This window comes from Somniosus microcephalus, chromosome 18 (genome assembly GCF_052327205.1).
Source record: "Somniosus microcephalus isolate GS21.2 chromosome 18, FLI_Smic_1.0, whole genome shotgun sequence".
Classification (NCBI taxonomy): domain Eukaryota; kingdom Metazoa; phylum Chordata; class Chondrichthyes; order Squaliformes; family Somniosidae; genus Somniosus; species Somniosus microcephalus.
In genome coordinates, this window is record NC_141004.1 from 49017050 (window position 1) to 49039822 (window position 22773).

Genomic DNA, 22773 nt, shown 5'->3' on the forward strand with positions numbered 1-22773 from the left:
AAATCTTGCTCAAAAATCACAGCCTTTGGTGATGAGAAACACTACAAATAGCAATCTGGTATATTTTGGCTGAGTGTGAATTATTTGATCATCTTGGGTAATTAGCTAAAATATTTTAGGAATGCAAGTCACCAACAGTGAAATCTGGCTTCCTGGACCAATTCTGTTAGTATATAGACTGATCTTACAGAAAATGTTAATTAATTGTGATTTTTGATTTAAGAAGTTTCCCCAGGTTTTTGATAAAATTACAAACATAAAATGAAGCATAGATGAGAAATATTAGAACTTTATCTTAAAACAGATCCATTGTATCATCTGATAGCTGTGTAATGTGCTTACGTTGCATTGTCTCATTTAACAGAATTACGTATAAAGAGGCAGAATTCATCAGACAGTATCTCCAGCCTCAACAGCATAACAAGCCATTCTAGCATTGGGAGTGGGAAAGACGCTGATGCCAAAAAGAAGAAAAAGAAAAGCTGGGTAGGTTATGCTTTCATTTGCATGACAGTCAAATGTGATACACTTGATACCTGTCTCTTGACACTTACAATTTTACACTTAAGTTAAAAAGAGAGTATACAGGAAACTTTCTGGTATCCGGCACTGACGGGACCGAGCTGGTGCCGTCCCATCAAAACTGCCGTAGAAACCAGCGCTAATGCTAAAACATACGGAGCTTTTCAGCTCCGTGTGAATCAACAAACCCTGTTGCTTAGCAACAGCTTCAAAACAGTCGGCCGCAGCTTAAAAGCTTCTCTGTAGCTAAGCAACAGCTTCAGCTAGACCTTGCAGAGCCTGACTGGAAAAAAAAGCAACGAGAAGTAAAAAAACTTATCGGAAACGGCTCCTGAATTTTGCCGGTAGATAGAGCTTTCCGGACATTTAACCTCCGGTTAAATGAAAGTTTCCTGTCGTATGTCAACTACTGCGTTGAGACCCTTTGTTTAGTTTTCGCTGTCAGGATTTGAAGTAGACACAACACCGCCCTGCTAATAAATTCAAATGTGTGTTTGATATCACTGTGAAAGCTTTTATTTCTTATTATCCATCTTGGCTATCTCGCTCCTTGTACACATTCACCTACAACTGAAAGCATACCCTTGTTCCCAGACTCCTACCACCAGCCTCTATTCTGTAGCACTAGGGTTTGTTTTGATTATTGCACTCTACTGTTGAGACCAACAAAGCTTCAAAGGTTAAACTTTTTGCAGTAGAATCATTCATGTTAGAACCAGAGTATGTTTTTGATAATGTCACAGGCACGGCCCAGAAAACTAAAGGTAAACTCACCAACCCAACACTCCCAGTAGTGAGCTGCACTCGAAGAGCACGTAAGTGGGTGATAGGGCTACAATGCTGTAGCATTGATACTCTGACCCACATTCCCTTCAAGTGCTGCTCTCTGCTGTGGGTGTGAGATTGTTGAATTTATCCGCTGAAGATAACCTTTTGCGGGGGAAATAATTACATTTGTATTTTCCCCAGCTCAAAACTATAGGGCTGATTAATGGATGGAAAATCACAGGCTGTGGGCCTACACTTGCTGCCAGCGCCACGCCTCACTGGGAGCTCTCAGTTGCAGGATCAGCCCCTACACAGCAATAGAGATAACTCTAACTTTTTGCATTTCAACTAATAAATTAACCCATTGTGTTCACCTGCGGCTTTTGGTCCACATGCAGCCCTCAGAGCCGAGGCAATACAATTCTTTTTGCACTTGTATTATTTGCTCTGTTTGAATCTTGTGGGCATGAAGGATTGGATCTGGTTGTTTTTAGCGCTGTTGCTTCATTGGTGGAGAAATCCTGGATCAGAGCACTTAAATGTGTTGGTATCATCTACTTGACGTGTTTTCAAATTAATGGGAACATTGATTTAAATTTTATATGTGGCGCCCTGATATGCATTATGTAGCCCATCAAGACAGAAAACTCAAAGACCCTTAATTAAACATTTCAATGATAAATTAAACATTTCAATTATATTTGTTAAATCACCCATTTTTCAAAATATATAGGATTAACTGTTAGACTATCCAGAAACTCCTAGGTTCCTGGCCCACTTTAAAAAAAACTTTGCGTCCTTCAGACTGCAGCACTGAAAATGATAATCCTTGCTGCAATGCTCCATCTCACCCTCAGTAAGCTCCCCACTGGAGTGGAGCTAATTTACAGAACAAACGGGAAACTGTTCAACCTCCGCCGCCTCCAGTCCAGATCCAAGGTCGTCCCATCCTCTGTTGCCGAATTACAGTATGCAGACGACCCTTGCGTCTGCGCTCACTCAGAGGTCGAACTTCAAACCATCGTCAACACCTTCACCGAAGCGTACAAGAGCATGGGCCTTACACTAAACATCTGCCACACAGCACTGCCCCCGATTATCAAAATCCACGACAAGGCCTTGGACAACGTGGACCACTTTCCATACCTCGGGAGCCTACTGTCAACAAGGGCAGACGTCGACGACGAAGTCCAACACCGCCTTCAGTGTGCCAGTGCAGCAACCTGAGGAAGAGAGTGTTTGAAGACCAGGACCTTAAATCTGGCACTAAGCTCATGCTCTACAGAGCAGTAGTGATACCCGCCCTGCTGTATGCCTCAGAGACATGGACCATGTACAGCAGGCACCTCAAAGCACTGGAGAGGTACCACCAGTGCTGCCTCCGCAAGATCCTGCAAATCCATTGGCAGGATAGGCGCACCAACGTTAGTGTTCTTGCTAAGGCCAACATTCCCAGCATCGAAGTTTTGACCACGCTCGATCAGCTCCGATGGACGGGTCACGTTGTCCGCATGCCCAATACGAGACTCCCAAAACAAGCGCTCTACTCTGAGCTCCGGCACGGCAAGAGAGCCCCAGGTGGGCAGAGGAAACGCTTCAAGGACACCCTCAAAGCCTCCTTGAAAAAATGTAACCTCCCCACCGACACCTGTGAATCCCTGGCCCAAGACCGCACAAAGTGGAGGAAAAGCATCTGGGAAGGCACCGAACACCTTGAGTCTCTTCGCCGGGAGCAAGTGGAAGCCAAGCGCAGACAGCGCAAGGAGCGCACGTCAACCCAAGCACCCTACCCACTCGCCCCTTTAACCACCGTCCGCCCCACCTGTGACAGAGACTGTCGGTCCCGCCTTGGACTCATCAGTCACCTGCGAACTCATTTTTAATGTGGAAGCAAGTCATCCTTGGTTCCGAGGGACTGCCTAAGAAGAAGAAGAAGAAGAAGATTACAGTAATAAAGTTACTCAAACATCAGCAATACCTTTAATACTGTAATATTAAGTCCAAACAACTAAATTAAACATTTAAAACACAATTTTATATATCACTTTATCTGTGCTCATTCTATTGTCCCTTTTTCCCTGCTAATATTTCTTGTCACTATCTTTATTAACCTTGAATTTTACTCTTCTATCTTTTGAACATTTTTTTGCTTTCTTTTAAGGTTTATAATCTTTTACTTGCCTTTCTTCTTCTGCCTCCCTACTTTAAGGCTTGCAATAGATGCTACTAATTTAAGTATTTCTTTCCTTGTGCTTAAAAAAGTGAACTATTAATTTTGCTGAAGTGTGGATGTTTTGCAGTGAAATGTATTGATATAACAGACGAATGTATTATGAAAAATATTCCATAAGCCAGTTGACCTGATAATATGAGGAAACTTAAATTGATTAAAACCTATTTATTTTAGACAATAGCCTGTCACAGAGCAAGACATTTAAAATAGCTCTGCAACAAATGAATTGTGTATGGGAATGGGGTAATTCTGGGGCCAAGAAGCTGCTAAATTAGTTCCAGTCACTACAACTGATGCCATTCCCATAGAAACCTTAAACTCTTTCTAAGGTTATTGTCCACAGCTATGGTATGAAAACTGATGTCTTACTGCAGTCAATTAAAATTGATTCTTGTTGTCACAATAGATTTGTCATGGTTTTCTAAAGTAACTCAATTGCTTTCGCTGCTTAAAATAAGAAAGTAAAGCACAGAAGTTAATGCTTAAAAAAAAATTATACTTTCTAATGAACATTTTATGTGATGTTGCAAAATATATAATTGATAACTGAAATAGCATTCTATATCTGGCTTTGATAGATTATTAGACAAAAATGAGTAAAATTTATACTAGCACCATCCTAAAAATACTGTGGTTCATTTAAATAAATTGGATTAAACTATAGCGGCATAGCATAGGGCGAATAGGAAAGCAAAAAGAATATCAGAATCACCAAAAAGCAAAATAGAAATGTGAAATAAAAACACAAAATGCTGGAAATGCTCAGCCGATCATTCTGAGTATGGATCCTTCCTCAGAAGTTTAGCAGTAATCATATGTTGGGGTACTAATAAACCAGGAATTTGTAATTTACTGGTGTGTGCTTGAGTGCTGCCTCAGAGGAAAGGGGAGTCTTTAGCTTGGAACAAACTGGTTTTATTTTGATGAAAATAATATGTGGATGAAATTCCTTAGTTCACTCACTTTAATAAAGAAGTAGATGTGAATAAACAGTAGTCTTGTCTGCTGTGCAACTGCTAACTGCAAACTAGACACACCAGTGATACCAGCAGGAATTATAGATACATTATTTGTGATTATTCATTTTAAATATACTTTTTTTTTACAGTTATCTATATATTTGCTAATATTAGCAAAGCCATACAGCAAGATATATTCTTTTTGCCTTTCAGAAGCTCCAAAAATTCTCCCTGTACTTCCCAGCCTTTTTTTCCCCTCAAGATCTCGGCTTACACACCATGAGGTTGAAAATGCTCTAATACTGCAGCAATGCTACTTAGCTGTCAAACATAGCTACTTGATTCTAATATAAATGCAATACCAAAATGACTTCAAAATTTCATTAAAAATGTATTTATGTTCTGCCTGCCTTACTCCTTTTTACTCTTTAAAAACAAAATTCTGCCTATTTTTCTGCTTTCACCTAAGCCCCATGTACATAAAATGTAGTACCTGATTGGCTTAAGACTGTTTCCAAAAGTCAGGTTTTCCAGCCAATGAGGAGACTGAATATTAAAGTTTGACCTGGAGCACCCAAGGCAAACTTTGGTGTGCTTTTCCAAACCTTCATGCAGAAGCCCAAACTGAACTGTCACTAACATTTGACACCCTTCCTGATTTTCTTTCTCTCATTGTTGTTGCTTGTTTAAACAATGGATGCTTGCAGCTGCATCCCGAGATGGGCTTGTGGGGAATTATGGGTTACTAGCTCAGAATTACTTTTCCCAGCAATGTGAGAGCGCTAAAGTAACTTCAGCAAAGATTGTTAATACAAGGTATATTACCTTGGACTGTACACGTTAATTCAGCTTCATGACACTGTTCTGCCCATTAACTCCTCCTAGCCATTGCTAATGTTGATTTTACTGGCACTCACTGGATAAACTATATTGAGGAGATTTTCCTAGGTCTGTACCAGATGCAGTGGATCACATGGGCACAGCAAATATCAGAAAATCGAGTGGGTTGGAGCACACGCCTGTAAAGGAACCTGTCCGATTTCCCATTTATTCATTTAAATGGAGGCTCTGATCTGTCTGATTTTCTGATATGCCAAATGATCCAGTAGATCTTGGCACAGACCCAGAAAAATATCTCCCCCTTAGGTTTTTGAACTCACTTTGAATTAGAACAATCTCTTGTAAAATTCTAAAAGGCGTACTGATGCTGGTACTTCAATATTGACATTACCACCCTTTGTGAAAATGTGATTTGTTTGAGATTTTATTAATTTGGGATCTAAGCTGTGCAATGATCTGGTTTGAACACAAGTGATTTTGCTGATTTCTAGCAAATGCCAATAGGTCCTTCCAATCACAGTTGCCATTTAGAAACTGCCGTTATGAAGTTTAAATATCAATTCAACTTTTCTTTAAATCTCTAAGATTAATTGTGTTTGCAATGCAGTCATTAGTAACTAAATAATTTTGTAATATACATCACAAAAATGGACCACTGCAAATTAAAAAAATATGGTTGATATTGTTCAGGAAAATAGATGTGTTATTAGAGTAAACATTTTGCATTTGAAATTACATTAGACACATTTTAATTTCATATTCCAAAAATCATGAGAGCTGGATTACTAAAGTACATGGAAAGGTAACAAGTATTGCTTTGTTTTTCCTCCCATGCTGACACAAACTTTTTTTCAGGTTTATGAGGTAAGTGCTCTCAATATGTCAACCGTGCGAGGAAATCACATATTACATCCAATGTGGATCAGTGCCATCCACTGACATCTGAATCCATCAGACCCATCCAGACTCTTAAAGCACTGTTACTTACTTTCACAATTCAGCAGCGATGCATGTCCTCATGATTTATTAACTCTTGACATTTGTGTATTGTAGTAGTTTCATTGTAGTCTGTGTTTTGTAACTAACTTATTTTTGCAAAATTTTTATTATACCATCCAGTATCACTTGTTGGAATTGGCAGGACTGCAAGTTACTAATTTTAACTACACATTATTGCATTTTGAAATTAAAACAATTATAATGTGATTGTACTTCATAACACGTGCTTTAAGGGTAGGTATCAACAATATGTATATGAACAATATGCATCCATTAGTATCATTGTAAACAGAGTGAACTGGATATTTCAGTAATGAACTATTCGTTGCACTCTCTTTGCTGTTTAAGATAATTTCACAAATAGGGCTGTCATGAATGTTTGATTCTGAAAATTAAAAAAATGAGATTAAAACTGGATTCTTTTTGTTTTGCATCCTCCTTGAGAATTGAAGACTGAATTTCCCAGAACTTTTGAGCAGTTCCTGGTTGTAGCCAAGTATACAATTACAGTGATAGCAACGGTTAAGATTAAATGAATAGAATATATGGTGAGAACAAGTATGTTTGCAATATGAATCACTGTGTGGTATTGACCATAATATTCACAAATGTCAGAAATCTAATTTAGTTATCAAACTATAAGGTAAGTGATTTATTTTGCATAAATGACCACTTTATTCAAAACATTTTATTTAAAAATAATACAACTTTTTAGTATATTAGTGGATCTCTCATAATATTGCTTCTGGGTAAAATTGGAGAAAAAGGAGTTTTATATTTAAAGTCTTAACACTTAAAAGAAAACAAGCAAGTTAATTTTAAAACAGTGCCAAGCCCCTCTAAGGAAATCGATAGGAGGGAAGGGTGGAAGGTGAGGACAGGCAGAGGGGAAGTGGAGCGAGTAATGGGAGGGCGATGAGGTCGGGACATGATGGGAGTAAAGGGGTGGGTGGGAGAAATGATGAGGGTATGGGATTAGAACTATTCAAAGCCAGATTTTCATGAGAAACTTCCAGTAACGTGTTGCAGATACAGGTAAGAGTTACCTGCAGCAGCTGTGTGCCACGCTGGAGCCGTCGGCATGTCATCCCTCTATGATTGACAGGCTGCTCAAACTGCGATTCGGAAATGAGGCCTAACCATGAAAATTTGGAAGGCAGCACCACCCGCTGCCGGTCCGGGAAATCCGTCACCCTAAAATCACACCTCATAATGTAATGAGGTTTAATGTCTAAATTGAAAAGTGATAAGTTAGTACAAAACCAAGGGCACCAGATTGGAATAATGCAGATTTTAGAAAGATGAGGTGAGGTAGAAAGATAAACTGGCACATGGGACTGTGGATCAGCCATGGGATAATTTTGAAAAAGGAGATTGCAATGTTGAGAATAAATATATAGGTCTGGAGTTTCTGCTCGATTGCACTGGTTTTTCCAGTGCAATTCGGCCAATATCAGTGTAACTGGCGCAAAAGATCGTGGAATTTTAAGTACAAATTGCATTTAGTGGAACTCGGGTTTCCACAATCTTTTGCGCTAGTTTTAAAAACTTCGTACTAGAAGCAGGCCCTCGCCCACAAATCTGGCCACGTCCCCAGGGTGAATTAATCACCATTGGGAGTTTCTGCTAATTGCGCTCATTTGAAGGCTACAAAAATTAAGCTGGAACCTTTGGGCGCAAGGACACTAATAGGTATGTTTTGAAAGGTTTTGAATGAGTAAATAAGGAACTGACTACTGTAACCCAATCTAACAAAATAGTTTGTATATACTTTAAAAGTCATTTCCAGTAATCAAATCAGGTTACTCACAGGTGGTGGATTGACACTGTGATTTAAAATGCTTATTTTTTGTGATAAACCTATTTTCAGCTGTATTAATCAAACTTTACCAAGTTACCACTCCTAAATATATCAAGGAATATTTTTAAAGCAAATTCTTTTTTTTAATTACGTTTTAAAACGCTGCCCGATTGTGCCGGTTCACGGCAGATTTCGCATTTAGCAATATGCAAATGGTGAGCAGAAACTCTGGGTGGGGAGGGGGAAACACTTTTCAAAATGAGTGCAATTATAGAATCATAGAATGGTTACAGCACAGAAGGAGGTCGTTCGGCCTGTCAAGCCCGTGCCGACTCTCTGCAAGAACACTTCAGCTAGCCCCACTCCCCCGCCCTTTCCCCGTAGCCCTGCAAATTTTTTTCCTTCCGGTACTTACCCAAATCCCTTTTGAAAGCCATGATTGAATCTGCCTCCACCACCCTTTCAGGCAGTGCATTCAAGATCCTAACCACTCGCTGCGTAAAAAAGTTTTTCCTCATGTCACCTTTGGTTCTTCTGCCAATCACCTTAAATCGGTGACCTCTGGTTCTCGACCCTTCTGCCAATGGGAACAGTTACTCTCTCTATCTACTCTGTCCAGACCCCTCATGATTTTGAACACCTCTATCAAGTCTCCTCTCAACTTTCTCTGCTCTAAGGAGAACAACCCCAGCTTCTCCAGTCTATCCATGTAACTGAAGTCCCTCACCCTTGGAACCATTCTTGTAAATCTTTTCTGCACTCTCTCTAAGGCCTTCATATCCTTCCTAAAGTGTGGTGTCCAGAATTGGACACAATACTCCAGTTGAGGCCGAACCAGTGTTTTATAAAGTAATATAATAGCAAAATACTGCGGATGCTGGAAATCTGAAATAACAACAGAAAATGCTGGAAATACTCAGCAGGCCAGGCAGCATCCGTGGAGAGAGAAACAGAGTTAACGTTTCAGGTCTGGGACCCTTCATCAGAACTGGAAAAAGCTGGAGATGGAACATATTAAGCAGGTGCAGAGACAGGGGGGTGGTTTAGGAGGGGAGGAAGGAATTGAAAGAACATACTGTGCTTATGTAAGAGGCAGGAAAGATATAATGTTGCAAATGGGAATGGCAAAATCATACAGCATGAAAAATGGGGGCAGGGATTATTATCTGAAATTGTTGAAATCGATGTTGAGTCCAGAAGGCTGTAAAGTGCCTAATCGAAAGATGAGGTGCTGTTCCTCGAGCTTACGTTGAGCATCATTGGAACAATGTAATAGGCTGAGGACAAAGAGATCAGAGTGGGAGTGAAGCGGAGAATTAAAGTGACAGGCGATCGGAAGCTCGGGGTCACCCTTACGGACTGAACGGAGGAATTCCGCAAAGCGGTCGCCCAATCTGCGTTTGGTCTCCCCAATGTAGAGGAGACCACATCGTGAGCAGCGAATACAGTATATTAAATTGCAAGAAGTACAAGTAAATTACTGTTTCACCTGGAAGGGGTGTTTGGGGCCCTGGACAGTGGGAAGGGAGGAGGTAAAAGGGCATGTATCTCCTGCGCTTGCACGGGAAGGTGCCAGGCGAAGGAGAAGGGCTGTTAGGGGTGATTGAGGAGTGGCTTGTGCCTACTGACACTTGCTCTACTTGACCCACCTCATTCCCCAGAACCAGATCCAGCAATGCCTCTTTCCTCATTCGGCTGGAAACGTACTGATCAAGAAAGTTCTCCTGAACACACTTCAGAAATTCTTCCTCTTCTCTGCCCTTTACACTATTAATATCCCAATCTATATTAGGATAGTTGAAGTCCCCATTATCACTACTCTATAGTTCTTGCACCTCTGTAATTTCCGTGCAAATTTGCTCCTCTACATCCTTCCCACTAGTTGACGGCCTATAGAATAGACCTAGTAGTGTAATGGCACCTCTTTGTTTAGAGTTGAGAAATAATATAGATTCTGTCCTTAACCCCTCCAGGACATCCTCTCTCTCCAGCGCTGTAATATTCTCCTTAATCAATACTGCCACCCCACCTCCTTTCTTTCCTTCCCTATCTTTCCTGAACACCTTGGGGTAGATTTTCCCGAACCTGTCGGGAAGAAGGCGGGACTTCCCCTTTCGGGTTTTTGACCCGCCTACTTCGACGTCCGGCCAATCCGCGCAATTTTCCCTTGATTGACCTTGTTGAGATCGCCCAGCGGGCTCAGCAGGCCAATTAAGGGCCACCCGGCAACAGGTGACATCACAGACAGAAATTTCATCTGTCAAGAGTTCTTGACAGATGAAATATCAGTGTTTCACAGCTGTTTGAAGCTGTCAAACACTGACAGTCTGAGTTCTACCATGAGTCATTCTGCACAGACTCAGTTAGAACTCTTACCAGCACTCAAAGCTGAAGGCTGTCACTTTTCACAGATTGCAGTCATTCAGCTTTAAGTACCGGCTGAGTGATGGGCTCCCGACGGCTACAGGAAGAAAGGCTGTGAAGGTAAGTACAGGTAAGTAAAAGTTCTTTACACACTTTAGACACACCAAACACACTTACCTTTACACTCATGCACCCATCACTCACCTGAGCGCCGACATCGCGACCCCTGCAACTCCTTCAACCTGACGGCCCGCCTGCTCTAACCTGGCGTGGTTTGGAGCCGTCGGGAAACCCACACAAAACCCCTCAAAATAGGGATTAGGCTAAAAACTGCCTGTTAACTACCTGTTAACAGGCAGTTAATTTGCACTACTCCCTTCCCGCCTGGTTTCGGCGGGTCCCAGTGCAGGGCGGCTACCTGCCGCCCCTGAAACTTACATGGGGCGGGGTTTTGGGCAGGATGGTGTCGGGACCCCCAAATTCGGGATTCCCCCCCCCCTCCCCCACACGCCTGAAATCCTGCCTGACGGCTCCATGAAAATCTAGCCCCTTATATCCAGAAATATTTAGTACCCAATCCTGCCCTTTTTTGAGCCAGGCCTCCGTTATTGCCACGACATCATATTCCCATGTGTCTGTTTGCGCCTGCAGCTCACCACACTTTGTGCATTCACACACACGCACTGCAAACCTATCTTAGACCTTCATGTATTCGCTCTTAGTCTGACCCCACCTAATACCGTATTTTGGGTGCAATTTGCGCCGGAATCGCCAATTGCACCAAGCAGAAACTTCACCCCATAATGAATAAATAGAAATTTTAGAGCAGTTAGTAAAGTTGAAGGAGAACCAAGTGCCAGGACTTGACCAGATACATCTGAGGGAAATGGGGGAAGAAATAGCTATGGTCCTAAAAGATCATATTTCAGGGTTCTATTGGGAGTGGCTATGTGCCAGAGGACTGGAGAGTTGTTGATGTAATACCCATTTGCAAAAAGGGAAACAAAGCTGACCCTGGGTTATTATCGGCCAGTTAGTCTAACATCTGTGCTAGGGAAAGTTTTGGAATCTTTAATTAAAGATGAAATAGCTAGATGAAGAGAAATTAATTAGCAGCAGCCAACATGGATTTCATAAAGGACGATTGTGCTTGATAAATCTGATGAGTCTTTTGAGGAGCTGACCGATATTGTGGATCGGAGAAATGCAGTGGATGTGGTGTACGTGGACTTTCAGAAAGCCTTTGAGAAGGTGCTACACAGGAGGTATTGGAGAAGAGTAAGAGGTATCGAATTAGGACAAAGGTAGAAAATTGGAGTAAAAACTGTTTAGTAGTGAGGAAACAGAGAGTAAATGCAGTTTCTCGGAGTGGTTGGAAGTGGGCAATGTCTCATAGGATTCTGTTCTGAAATACACAAGTTGAATTTTGAAGCAAACATGGGGTTTCTAAATACCTCACCTGTGTTTTGCTGATGGTTAGAAAATTAGGGCTGGAGGGTGTGATTACTGAATTAGACAATTTGATGGAGATGTTTAAAATTATGAAGAGATAGGACAGAGTAGATAAAAACTGTTTCAAATTATTGAGGGTACATGGATCATGTACAAGGTAAGAGTGTTAGGATAGCGAGCAAGAGAAACTTTTTTACATGGAGGTTGTAAGGCTGTGGAATGGACTGATGATTAGTAATTGAAACAGACATCATGTCAACATTGAAGAATAGGTGAGATAGGTGCTTGAAGGAAAAGGAATATGGGAAGAGGGTGGGCACATGGGAATAAGACTGCTCGTTGGGAGGATGAACACCAAATGTACTAGTTGAGCTGACTGGCCCGTTTTCATGTTGTAATTTCTGTGTGTGAATGTGTTAATTAAGTTTGATAACGAATTGAATGTTTATAAAATGTGTTGCAAATTTGGATTTTTATAACTGTGGTAATTAATAATGAGATGCAGTTGGTAAATTAATGAAATGAATTAAGCTACACATAGCGAGTAACTGATTAATTTAGTGAGTCACTAATTTTTAAATTTTAGTGAATAATTAAGCTTATTATGAATTGGAGTGATTAATGTACTGAATGGTGAGCTGATACCTGAAATGTTGTTCAGATGCTGGGTGTGCTGCTAGGTTGTATTGTAAGATTGAGCATGTTGTTCCATTGTGGGTGGTTGGTTGCAGTCACTCCATGGAGCTGAGGTTTGATATTTAAATTCTAGAGAGGGAGTTTGCTTTGCATTTATGTGAGATGTGGTGTCGGTGTGTTGGAAGGGCTGTGTACATTTCAATGGAGAGGAAAGAATGTTCAACATCCAAAGATGTTGGAAAATTTTGGGATTTGTCATCTCTCTTGTAAAGGGGGCCGATGAGTTACTGTATGCATTTCTAGGGTGGGTAGGTGGGGGGGGAAGCTTTGGACTCCCCTGAGCGGGCACAATCTTCCACATTTTGTGGCATCTGAAGTGTGCCCCTAGTGGTGTGGGCACCCGTTATTTGTATTCAACTTGGGGACCTCCCCCTGTCTCCAGAAAGTCCACTGCGGTCAGTGGTGTTGATTCCTGGTGGACGCATCCCAGTACTTGCGTCGGATGTCATATCTTGGATTTTCTTGGAAACTGAGCTGTACACGTGTGCCTATATACTTCAATCTCGTGGACAAATGTAAAAATCTCATTTTCTAATCTTGAGTTGAGATTTTGTAATGAATTGTATAATCAGGCTTCAAATTTATTTATTATAATAAATTTTGAGTTAATTTTATTTATGCGAACCTCAAAACAACACAGTGTCAGTTTTGCAGTCTTAGTAAAGTATGGGCATTTAGTTAGGATGGTTTACAGGCAGCTCATGAAATAATTTTACAACCTAATTGTTTTTAAAATTATTGCCTGCCCAACAAAATTCTCACGAGAATTATTGTGTGGAATTAATAAATTCCACAAATCTCCCTCTATAGACGCAAATCTTTTGAAAATTTCTCCCAAATAAATGTAATCTCACTAACAAAGTTCAGGTCTGCTCTGAGTCTTTCCTCAGAATCAGCATCAATGGTCTCGCGTAGGCAGATTCTGTATCCCTTACAATCATGAAGTTTACCTTTATTACCCAATATTGCAATGGCTTGTCTTGGACTGTAGCAATAAAAGCTCGATGTTAACCTGGATACCATAATCTCGCCTATAAACCATGTGCGTTTCACCAATCCTCCGAGAGGTGGAACTGACAAACACTCTGGTCAAACAAAGTCAATGAAAAAATCAAGAAGCTGTTTTTTACTTCATAGATTATAATTGACTGAACAGAGTAGTAATTCCAACTGTTTAACTTCTTTTGTGACACTTCCCGTAACATATAAAACAACAAAGCATGCTACACTATCCTATTAGGCTAACTTAACTTGTCCTGGTCAGCCTTATCACTGAATCTGTCCAGCCCTCGTCTTAATGGAAGCTTGTCTCCTACCTGTCTGCCTCAGCAGCCTTTTGTTGAATTGACTCACTGACAATGTCTCTTCCTGGACAGGAAGTTGACCGTTTGATCTCTGACTCCTTCCCTGTCTGGGGGTTGGTTTTCAGAGCTGTTAATTAAACCGGCCAGTGCCTCCTGGATGGAAGCCCGAAGCAATTATAACCCACTGCACTCAAAATGAATAGAGTGATCCCAACACAATGAGTCCGGATGGTTCACAGGAAAGTCTAAATGGACTTCCATTGTTTGATTTGAAGTTTGATCCATTTGCCTTGGTTTCAATACATATCTTTCCTCCTCCCCCCCCCCCCCCCTCCCTGGTTCTGGCTTTATGTGAACTGAATTTAACTTAAAAGTAATACTTGAATATAAATCATACCCAGACCTTTTGTAGCTAATGATCAAATATCCCAAAACGTGACCCTCACGGTACTTTTAAAAGTGCACCCGGGATTGACCATCTGCTTTGTTGTCGGGCAGATGATTTCACTCATTACTCCCCCACAAACAGTAATTGTAAAATTGTTCATGAAGATAAAATCTTTTTTCCCTCTCATTTGCTACTCGGCACAGTAATGCGCCAATTCAGTTCACCCAATTCAGTAGAATTGTTAATGCTGCTATAAAAATTTTAAACAGAAGAATCATTTGGGTATGAGGAAAATCTTGAAGGCATGTTTAGGGTTGAACGTACCATTTTTTTCAACTCGCCCATTGTCATCTTGGCATTCTACTTGTGTTTTTCTCTGTTGCTGTTCACATTTATCTGATTATATGCATTTGACAAAATGGAATGTTAGACAAGGTATTATAATTTGCTTTGGCAGAAAATTCATTCCCGTATTGGTTAGGATGCCCGTTTATTTCAAGCAAGTTTTATTTTTAATGCCATTTGCAAAACATACATTATAATTTGGTGTTTATTATTTATTAATGTAATATACTCTATTGCCTCGCCACATATTTAGGGAAGATGCATTTTTTGAGGGAAAAGTTGTAATTAAATTCAAGGTATTGATGTCATGACAGCCCTAAAATCATCACATGTAACCCCAGTTTGTATTCCTTTGTAAAGTTGTATATTACTAAAGTTGTTGGCCATTTTACATCTGACAGGATTACATCTGACAGCAAGTATTCTACAACTTGTACCTGAGATTTGTTTAACCCTCCGATGTAGCATACGTTAAATTTCCTTTATTTATGTTTATTTAGTATGATTTTTTTGGAATAATTTTTGCAATTTTAAATTATTTGAATCAAATAGACAGAACTAGATTCCAGTTGAAAAATTGAGCCTTTTAAATCTCAATCGATATTTCTACTTCCATGTTGAGTAGTTACAGGGAATAGAGCAAATGCTTAGGATTTTTAGTAGAACAAAGTAGTTTTTTGTACTCAAATGAAATTGTGGGGACAAGGATAGTTTGACATCAGTAGCAGCGGATTATTGGACTTCTATTTACAGGCTTGGGTTTAAAATTTGAGACTTATCTGTTCATATTCTGCAACTTCCTTTGAAGTGAGCTTTGCCAGATTTCAGTTGCATACCTGGGTGGAGTTCCTTAATGAGGTTCAGGGGAAGTAAAAAAAATCCAACACTATCAAACAGCTGGTATAGCACACAACAAATCACTATGGAGGACTTTATGTCCCAGAGCAATCTACCTCCTGGCTAAAGGAAGACTCTGGCACAGGAAAAGAATGAAAAGAGGAAAAGGAATGTTCAAAGTTTTTTTTTTGTTAAAGGAAATGCTCTTGCCCCTCATTTTAAAGTGCTTTGAAGTCTTCACAGAAATGTACTTCAAGCTTTGAGTTTTAAACATTTCCCAAACTTGCATAATTTTTCTTTTGATTATCTTTCCTATAAACAGAAGGCGCATATGCAGACATGAAGCCCATTGCGTTGCAAGCTGTCATCTTTGCATGTTTGATAGTGTTACACCATGCTGTGAAAATCTACTCTTTTTCAGCTGAGAAGCTCATTTAAGCAAGCCTTTACCCTCAAAAAGGCACCCAAATCAGCATCCTCGTACTCTGACATTGAAGAGATAGCAACACCAGACTCTTCAGTCCCATCATCTCCTAAAGTGCAACGTGAAGATGCAGAATCATCATCTCTCTCCATGAAACCATCGCTTTCATCCACTGAGTAAATAAAGATTTAAATATTGTTTTGTCTATCAACTGTTCATATAGGCGTATTATTAGTTGACTTTATGCAAAATTAATTTGTTGAATTGTCATGAAAATATGAAAAGAACAAAAGAAAGACTTGTATTTATATAACGCCTTTCATGACCTCAGGACGTCTCAAAGTGCTTTATAGCTAATTAAGTACTTTTGAAGTGTAGTCACTAACACTGTTGTAATGTAGGAAATGTAGCAGACAATTTGCGCACAGCAGGCTCCCACAAACAGCAATGTGATAATGACCAGATAATCTGTGTTAGTGAAGTTGGTTGAGAGATAAGTATTGGACATGACTCCAGAGAAGAGTCCCTTGCTCTACTTTGGAATAGTGCCATGGGATCTTTTACATCCATGTGAGCGGGCAGACAGGGCTGTCTTATCTGAATATGATAAATGTTTAGTTTGTTTTACATGTTTATTTAATCATAGAAATTCACAGCACAGAAGGAGGCATTTTGACCCATAGGGGGCGATTTTGCCAGCCCTGGGGAGGCGGGACTGCTAGGAAAATGGCCGAATCTGGGGGCGGGTACCCAACCTGCTTCCATGCCATCTTCCCAGGAGGCGGGTACCCGACCCGTGCTGGGAGCCGCCTCCTCGAGGCGGGAAGGGGATTAGTGCCAGTTGACTGCCTGGGCGGGCTTAACAAGGTCAATGAAGGGAAAATAGCGTGGGTTGGCCACAAGTCGATGGAGGCGGGACTAAAACCCGACAAGTGAGAGTCCCGCCTCCAAAAGCTACCCATTGAGAAAATCCAGCCCATAGTGTCTGTACCGGCTGAAAAAGAGCTACCCAGCTCAATCCCACTTCCCAGCTCTTGGTCCGTAGCCTTGTAGGTTACTACACTTCAAGTGCACATCCAAGCACTTTTTAAATGTGAGGAACGTTTCTGCCTCTACCCCCCATTCAGGCAGTGAGTTCCAGACCCCCACCACCCTCTGGGTGAAACAAGTTCTCCTCGACTCCCAAATCTATATATTTGTGGCAGGATGCATTGAATTAGAACAAATTATTCTTGCAGATATTCAAGGGATTCATTAGTCCTTAAATATGTAACAGATTGGTGAAGCTCTGAAGTGGTAGAAAGTATTCCATAAGTGCCAAATTTTCCAAAACTTGCCTCATACGAGCGCCTGCATCCCATGATGATGCGAGGTGCATTGTATCATTTAAATGAAGTACCCTGGAAGACTAACACAAGTATGTGTTGCAAGCAATGTGAGGTAAGAGTGGTTTTGAGTAACGACGGTTCTTGAGTGCTGGTAGAGATTTCCCTTTGCATAAATAAGTTCCCCTGACACCCAGGTTCTGACAGAATAACAGTGAGTGAGGCAAGGAGGTGAGTGAAGACTCTGTCAGTGATACAGGATGTGGATTGGCAACAGAGATTTGACTTCTCTTAACTACACTTGTGAAATCTTTGAAGCTGTTCAGGCACCGTGTGGCAGTTCTTGGCGTGGTGGAGGTTGCATCCACCTTCTCATACAGCCTGAGCAACCCTATTATGGAGCTTCCTCAGACTCCAAATGTCAGAGTCATAGGGCTCGATTTTGCCAGGCCCGAGGAGGCGGGATTGGAGGCGTGTGAGGTGGTAAAATCGCAAAAAATGGCGTGCGGGCCAGATCCCGCCTCCGAGCAATTTTCCCACATGCAAGTTTTCTGACCCCGTTTCCATCCTGCCTCCAAGAGGCGGGATAGGCCCTTAAAGCCCTTAACAACCACTTACTTGCCTCTATAATCCCATTTTGAGCGGCCTTTCTGATTTTCCCACTTTTCCCACGTGCTGCACGCCTCCTCTGGAACACGCCAGTGAATCCTGGTCGCATCACAAGTGGATTGCTTACTAACAGCTGCAGCTCCACCATTAAAAAGGAATTTTCACCAATCATTATTTGCAGGTGGCAGAACTTTGTTGTCTCAGGTCTGGGGGAACTTTTAGCAGGCATACTCATTGTTGTGGAAGTTTGGAGCCTGACACCCATCTCCAGTGTGACCTCCTGGGAAACCCCTCTCCCCATCTTGAATGAGTGCTTCCTCAACTGAGGTATATACCAGAAGAATGGGAACCATTTATTTCCTTTCCTCCTGGACATCAGATTCGGACGAAGACCAGCCGCGGCAGCAGTAGAACCCTGAACAACAGCAGCAACAACTGCAGGAGCAACAGCAGGAGCTCCAAGCTGCTGCTCACACACCTGAAGCTGCACAGGCCAGAAGGCACCAGCGCATGGAAGCACGTCGGCGTAGGAGATACCCCCAAAACAGGATCGACAGACAGAGGATCAGCTACCTCAACATGACTGAGCAGCAGTGCCAAAGGAGGCTCTGACTTTCGCGAGAGGTAGTGGTGACATCTGCGCAATGCTGCAGCAAGACCTGGAGCCCAGAGGAGCAGGTGGACACCCCTTACCAGTGGCCGTCAAAGTCACCACCGCACTCAACTTTTTTGCTTCAGGCTCATTCCAGGGATCAGCAGCAGACATCAGCGGCGTCTCCCAGGTGGCCGCACACACTTGCATCACGCAGGTAACCGATGCCCTCTTTGCCATCGCGCACAATTACATCAATTTCTCCAAGGATCAAGCCAATGTAACTGCGCGTGCGGTTGGGTTCGATGATCTGGCAGGCTTTCCAAGGGTGCAGGGCGTCATTGACTGCACACATGTGGCCCTTAAGGCACCCCATCACAATCCAGGTATTTTTATCAACCACAAGGCCTTCCACTCCCTCAACGTACAGCTGGTGTGTGACCACAAGAAGGAAATGTTGCATGTTTATGCCAAGTACCCTGGCAGTTGCCATGACTCCTTCATCCTGCGCCAGGCTAGTGTGCCTCCGCTCTTCAGTCCGCCAGACCAACTTTTCGGATGGCTACTTGGAGACAAGGGCTATCTCCTGAAGATGTGGCTAATGACGCAGTTGAGGAGCCCATCCACCGAAGCTGAGGAGAGCTACAACTTCAGCCACATTTTCACCAGATCCATAATCGATGTGCTTCAGATGCCTTGATAGATCAGGTGGAGCCCTGCAGTACTCAGCAGCCAGGGTCTCCAGAATGGTCGTGGTTTGCTGTGCACTTCACAACATGGCACAGCATCGTGGCTTGCAGATGCCTGAGGAACAAGTGGCTCATCACATAGCCTCCTCAGATGAGGAGGAGGAGGAGAGCGAAAACGAACAGCTTGCAGAGGCGCATCAACCAGCGGCAGCAGCATGCGAGCACATTGCTGCCCAGGATGCAAGGCACGCATTCATCTTGGCCAGATTTGCTTAGCCTGCACAATCAAACACTTTTGCCTCGCACCTTCTTATCAGACCATCGACAATGGCCAGGAACCTCCTGGTGAATCTCCTCTGCACCCTCTCCAATGCAATCACATCCTTCCTATAGTGTGGCAACCAGAACTGCACACAGTATTCCAACTGTGGCCAAACTAGCATTTTGTACAGCTCCATCATAACCTCCCTGCTCTTGCCTTCATTAGCCGAGGCATAGAATGTAAGTATCCCATATACCTTTTTAACCACCTTATCTACCTGTCCTGCTGCCTTCAGGGATCTATGTACATGCACACCAAGGCTCCTCTGTCCTTCCTAGGGTCCTACCGTTCATTGTGTATTCCCTTGCCTTGTTAGTCCTCCCAAAATTCATCACCTCACACTTTTCAGGGTTAAATTCCATTTGCCACTGTTTGCCCATCTGACCAACCCATCTATATCGTCCTGTAGCCTGAGGTTTCCCTCCTCGCTATTTACCACTCCACCAATTTTTGTGTCATCTGTGAACTTACTGATCATACCTCCTACATTCATATCTAAATCATTAATGTACACTACAAACAGCAAAGGACGCAGCACCGATCCCTGCGGTACACCACTGGACACAGTCTTCCAGTCACAAAAACAACCGTCGACCATCACCCTCTGCCTCCTGCCACTAAGCCAATTTTGGATCCAATGTGCCAAATTGCCCTGGATCCCATGGGCTCTTACATTCTTGACCAGTCCCCCATGCAGGACTTTGTCAAAAGCCTTACTGAAGTCCATGTAGACTACATCAACTGCACTACCCTCATCCACACACCTAGTCACCCCATCTCAAAATTCAATCAAATTTGTTGGACATGATCTCCCCCTGTCTTGTGCTTCTGGTCCTACCTTCTACCAAAAGGACCTCCACAGGGACTCTTCCCACTGCTGACACTCCCCAAGGTGGCTGCCGCTGTGTGTGTCATATTTCCCACTCCTGCTCCTTTATTTGGCTGCAGCGTTTTCAATGGTGTAATACTGAATTTCTCTCCCTACCAGTGGCAGGAAACCTTGAGGCGTGGTAATACTGCTTCAAACCCACCTTGCATAACCAATGAGGACCCTGGGATGAAAACGTGGCAGGTTAAAGGAGAAGTCACATGTCCTGCATCACTCCTCGCCCACCAATCAGAGGGAAATCTAGCCCAGCTTCATTTCACTACTCGCGTTGTCCATAAACCGGCTTCCTCCTTGACCAGACTTGATTGGTTCAGGGTGATTCCCAGTAGGTGCTCCATTATTCCAAAGTACTGAAATAAAATAGAGGGAGGACACATGATTAGTGCAGGCTCAGCCACTGAATCCAGGTTCCAATTTAGTCCACTAGTCATAAAACCCTTTTGTTGGCATGTTAGATCATAAATAGCACTATGCAGGCTTTAATTATTAATACAAGGCTAAAGAGTTTAAGATTTAAAAATGTGGAAACTGATCTGATGTCTTCGGAGATAATAATATAGATGTGGAAGAGGAGGGGGCAAGGAGTCTTGAAAAAGAAATGTAGGTCTTAAATCCGCTGTATTTGTAGAGTTTATTGCTAATATAAGAAAAACTCCGAAGGTAAAAAAGATCAGCTATTCTTCAAATACAGATCGCCTCAGATTGTATTTTGTCATGTTCATTTCTGATGTAGCAAAAGTAATCATTTTAACATATTTGGTCAGTTAAGTTTAATTAATTTTATTAGATTTACGACACCCACTTCTACCTCACCATCACTTTTCTCAACCCCTCCACTGTCTCTGATTTGTTATGTTGCTTGTCCGACATCCAGTACTGAATGAGCAGAAATTTCTTCCAGTCAAATATTGGGAAGACCGAAGTCATTGGGCAGGATTTTCATTGGGCCGTGGAGGCGGGATTGGAGGCGTGTGGGGGTTTAAATCCCGAAATCGAGGGGCACGAACCTATCCCGCCTCCATGCCAGTTTCAAAGGAGGCGGGTACCCGACCTGCACTGGGACCCACCTCCCCGAGGCGGGAAGGGGATTAGGGCCAATTAACTGCCTGTTAACAGGTAGTTAACAGGCAGTTTTTAGCCTATCCCTATTTTCATTGGTGAAGCGTGGGATTCCTGACAGCTCCAAACCACGCCAAGTTAGCGAGGCGGGCCGTCAGGATGAAGGGCTTGGAGGGTTCGAGATGTCCGGTGTTCAGGTGAGTGATGGGTGCATGAGTGAAGAGGTAAGTGTGTTTGGTGTGTGTAAAGTGTTTAAAGAAGTTTTACTTACATGTACTTTACAGCCTTCCTTCCTTCATGTCTCAGGAGTCCTGGCACAGAAAGCAGAATGGCCGCGATCTGTCAAAAATTGCAGCATTCAGCTTTCTGTTCCGGGGAGATCTCTAAATCATCCCGAGAGGAAGGAATTAACCTGGAGTACAGATTGTCAGTGTTTGACAGCTTCAAACAGCTGTCAAAAGGTCTTGACAGATGAAATATCAATCTGTGACGTCACCTGTTGCCGGGTGGCCCTTAATTGGCCTGCTGAGCCCGCTGGGTGGGCTCAACAAGGTCAATCAAGTCAAAATCATGTGGGTTGGCTAGAACTCGATGGAGGCGGGACTACAACCCCGAAAGTTGTAGTCCTGCCTCCTACCCGCCGCCTCAATGAAAATCCAGCCCATTGTCTCCTGTCTCTGCCACAAACTCCGTTCCCTAGCCACCGACTCCATCCCCCTCCCTGGCCACTGTCCGTGGCTGAACCAGACTCAGCAACCTATTTGACTCTGAGCTGAGCTTTCAACCCCATATTCTCTCTATCACCAAGACCGCTTACTTCCACCTCCATATTATCACCTGTCTCCGCCCCTGCCTGAGCTCATCTGCTGCTGAAACCCTCGTCCATTCCTTTATTACCTCCAGACTCTACGATTCCACTGCTCTCTTGGCTGGCCTTCTATCTTCCACCCTCCATAAACTTCAGCTCATCCAAAACTCTGCTGTCTGTATCCTAACTTGCACCAAGTCCTGTTCACCCATCACCCCTGTGCTCGCTGGACTATATTGGCTTCCAGTCCGGCAATGCCTCAAATTTAAAATTCTCATCCTTGTGTTCAAATCCCTCCATGGCCTCACCCCACCCTATCTTTGTAACCTCCTCCAGCCCTACAACTCTTCCAAGATCTCTGCACTCCTCCAAGTTTGGCCTCTTGCACATCCCTGGTTTCCATTGCCCCACCATTGGCGGCCTTGCCTCCAGCTGCCTAACCCCCAAGTTCTGGAATTCCCTCCCTAAACTGCTCCACCTGTCTACCTCTCTCTCTCCCTTTAAGACGCTCCTTAAACCCTACATCTTTGACCAAGCCTCTCTTTATA

At 42.7% G+C, this 22773-nt stretch overlaps 1 protein-coding gene across 8 annotated transcripts in view; it reads left to right on the top strand.

The window, feature by feature from the left end:
* LOC147105264 (neuron navigator 1-like) overlaps nt 1–22773 on the top strand; it is a 632986-nt gene that overhangs the window by 528382 nt on the left and 81831 nt on the right. For all 8 annotated transcript variants that reach the window (XR_015081721.1, XM_086011440.1, XM_086011441.1 and 5 more), the window contains 2 exons: nt 365–486; nt 15930–16108. Coding sequence is in view for 7 of the 8 variants with exons in the window: in XM_086011440.1 (XP_085867566.1) it covers nt 365–486; nt 15930–16108 (301 nt within the window). In the remaining variant the exon portion in view is untranslated. The remainder of the gene's footprint in view (nt 1–364; nt 487–15929; nt 16109–22773) is intronic.